Source organism: Aspergillus nomiae (genome assembly GCF_001204775.2).
Source record: "Aspergillus nomiae NRRL 13137 chromosome Unknown contig00918, whole genome shotgun sequence".
NCBI classification, from domain to species: domain Eukaryota; kingdom Fungi; phylum Ascomycota; class Eurotiomycetes; order Eurotiales; family Aspergillaceae; genus Aspergillus; species Aspergillus nomiae.
In genome coordinates this window covers 1-1,524 of record NW_015378971.1, presented here as the reverse complement: position 1 = coordinate 1,524, position 1,524 = coordinate 1, and the positions used below count along the sequence as shown (strand labels likewise).

General features: G+C 39.2%; 1 protein-coding gene across 1 annotated transcript; it reads left to right on the top strand.

The window, feature by feature from the left end:
• Positions 1 to 294: 294 nt before the first annotated feature.
• Positions 295 to 1,131, top strand: ANOM_011856 (GPALPP motifs-containing protein 1; the record flags this gene model as incomplete). Its single annotated transcript, XM_015557111.1, has 2 exons — positions 295 to 867; positions 922 to 1,131. The coding sequence occupies 2 exons, from the start codon at positions 295 to 297 to the stop codon at positions 1,129 to 1,131; spliced, it is 783 nt and encodes a 260-aa protein (XP_015400767.1).
• Positions 1,132 to 1,524: the final 393 nt, after the last annotated feature.

Below are 1,524 nucleotides of genomic sequence, written 5' to 3'. Positions count from 1 at the left end.
TAAATACTATAGATTTTTTAATTATTTAAAGCTTTAATAGTTAATAAGAGTTGGCTTTTTTATTCTATCTAAAATTTTGATAATTTAGATATTTTTAGTAATATAATAGATGATTAAATAGCTTTAAAATATATGACGCGTAGAATTCTGGTATGGTGGCCGAGCGGCTTACAAGGCCGAGCGGCTTACCGGTTACGTTACATTATCCTTTAAATGTTTACATAATCATCTATCAAGATAAACACAATATGAATGGGCTCCTTCCTTCCCTGTCAACTGCACTGTTTTCATGCGATGGATCAAAGCGAAAAACGAAAATTTGAGCAGCCGACACCATATCCTGAATATGGTGTTGACAATTTTGATAAACGACGGAGGGTAGTCGGACCAACGTTACCTTTAGCAAATCCAGCAGACGATCACACACCTGAGGGCGAAGATGAGAGCAGTGATGACGATGACATCGGTCCAAGTTTACCTCCTTCAGGTGACATGGAAACTGAACTAGTTAATGCCAAGATACATAGCAACACTCTGAAAGGGCCGTTGACTGAGCAAAATCATGCTTGCGAGGATCGAAGTCAACGAGATGAGTGGATGGTACTGCCTCCAGACTCAACTGGAAGGGCTTCAAGGGTGGATCCAACTAAATTAAGAAGTCGAAAGTTTCAAAGTGGAAGATCGGCACCGAGTTCCCAATCAGGAGGAATAGATTCGTCTTGGACGGAAACACCAGAGGAAAAAATCAAACGTTTACAAGATAAAGTCATGGGTGTCAGCACAGGTACACTTGGTACAAACAATGGTCAAGTAACTCGACCTGCCAGGTTATCACAGGCTATGCAGGAGAGAATCCACAAGTACAACGTAAGTTATGGCAAGCGCTGTAGTTTATTGCTGGTCCACGCTTACCAATTCCAGGATAAAAAACAGAAATCCAATGCAGCTGGAAATGTATCACAACCTCTTCAGCCGTGTAAAAAGGGCAATGAGGATGATCCTAGCACTCGCCCCTTTGATAAAGAAAAGGATATGTCCATCTCCTCTAAGATAACCAACTCACAACGTCGGGAGGTGATTAATAAGGCCGCTGACTTCGGCTCTCGATTCAGTAAGGGAAATTATTTATAACAATTGGTTTTTGTACATAAGAACATATGCGGATAGTCATACCCTGATATCTCCTTGGGGGCTCCTTAGTTTTCTTGTTTGGTTGGTACTGATACGGAATTGACCAGGGACTAGTATCCAGGCATTGTGTTGTGTCCGATTAACGCAGCAAGATCAGCTGACATACTTAAAATTAAATATAATAGATAGTATCTCTATGGTAATTTATAGCACAATTCTACATCTTCTTGTATCTAGACATTTATATATAGGCATGCAAAGGGTTAACATCACGCTGTAGCCGATTTCATTGATTGAATGTATTGATTAAGTATTATAATAAATGTTTAACTTAGTGAAATCAAGGGGATGGGAGACAGAATTAATTAAGATTTCAAGGTAATTATAAAGATA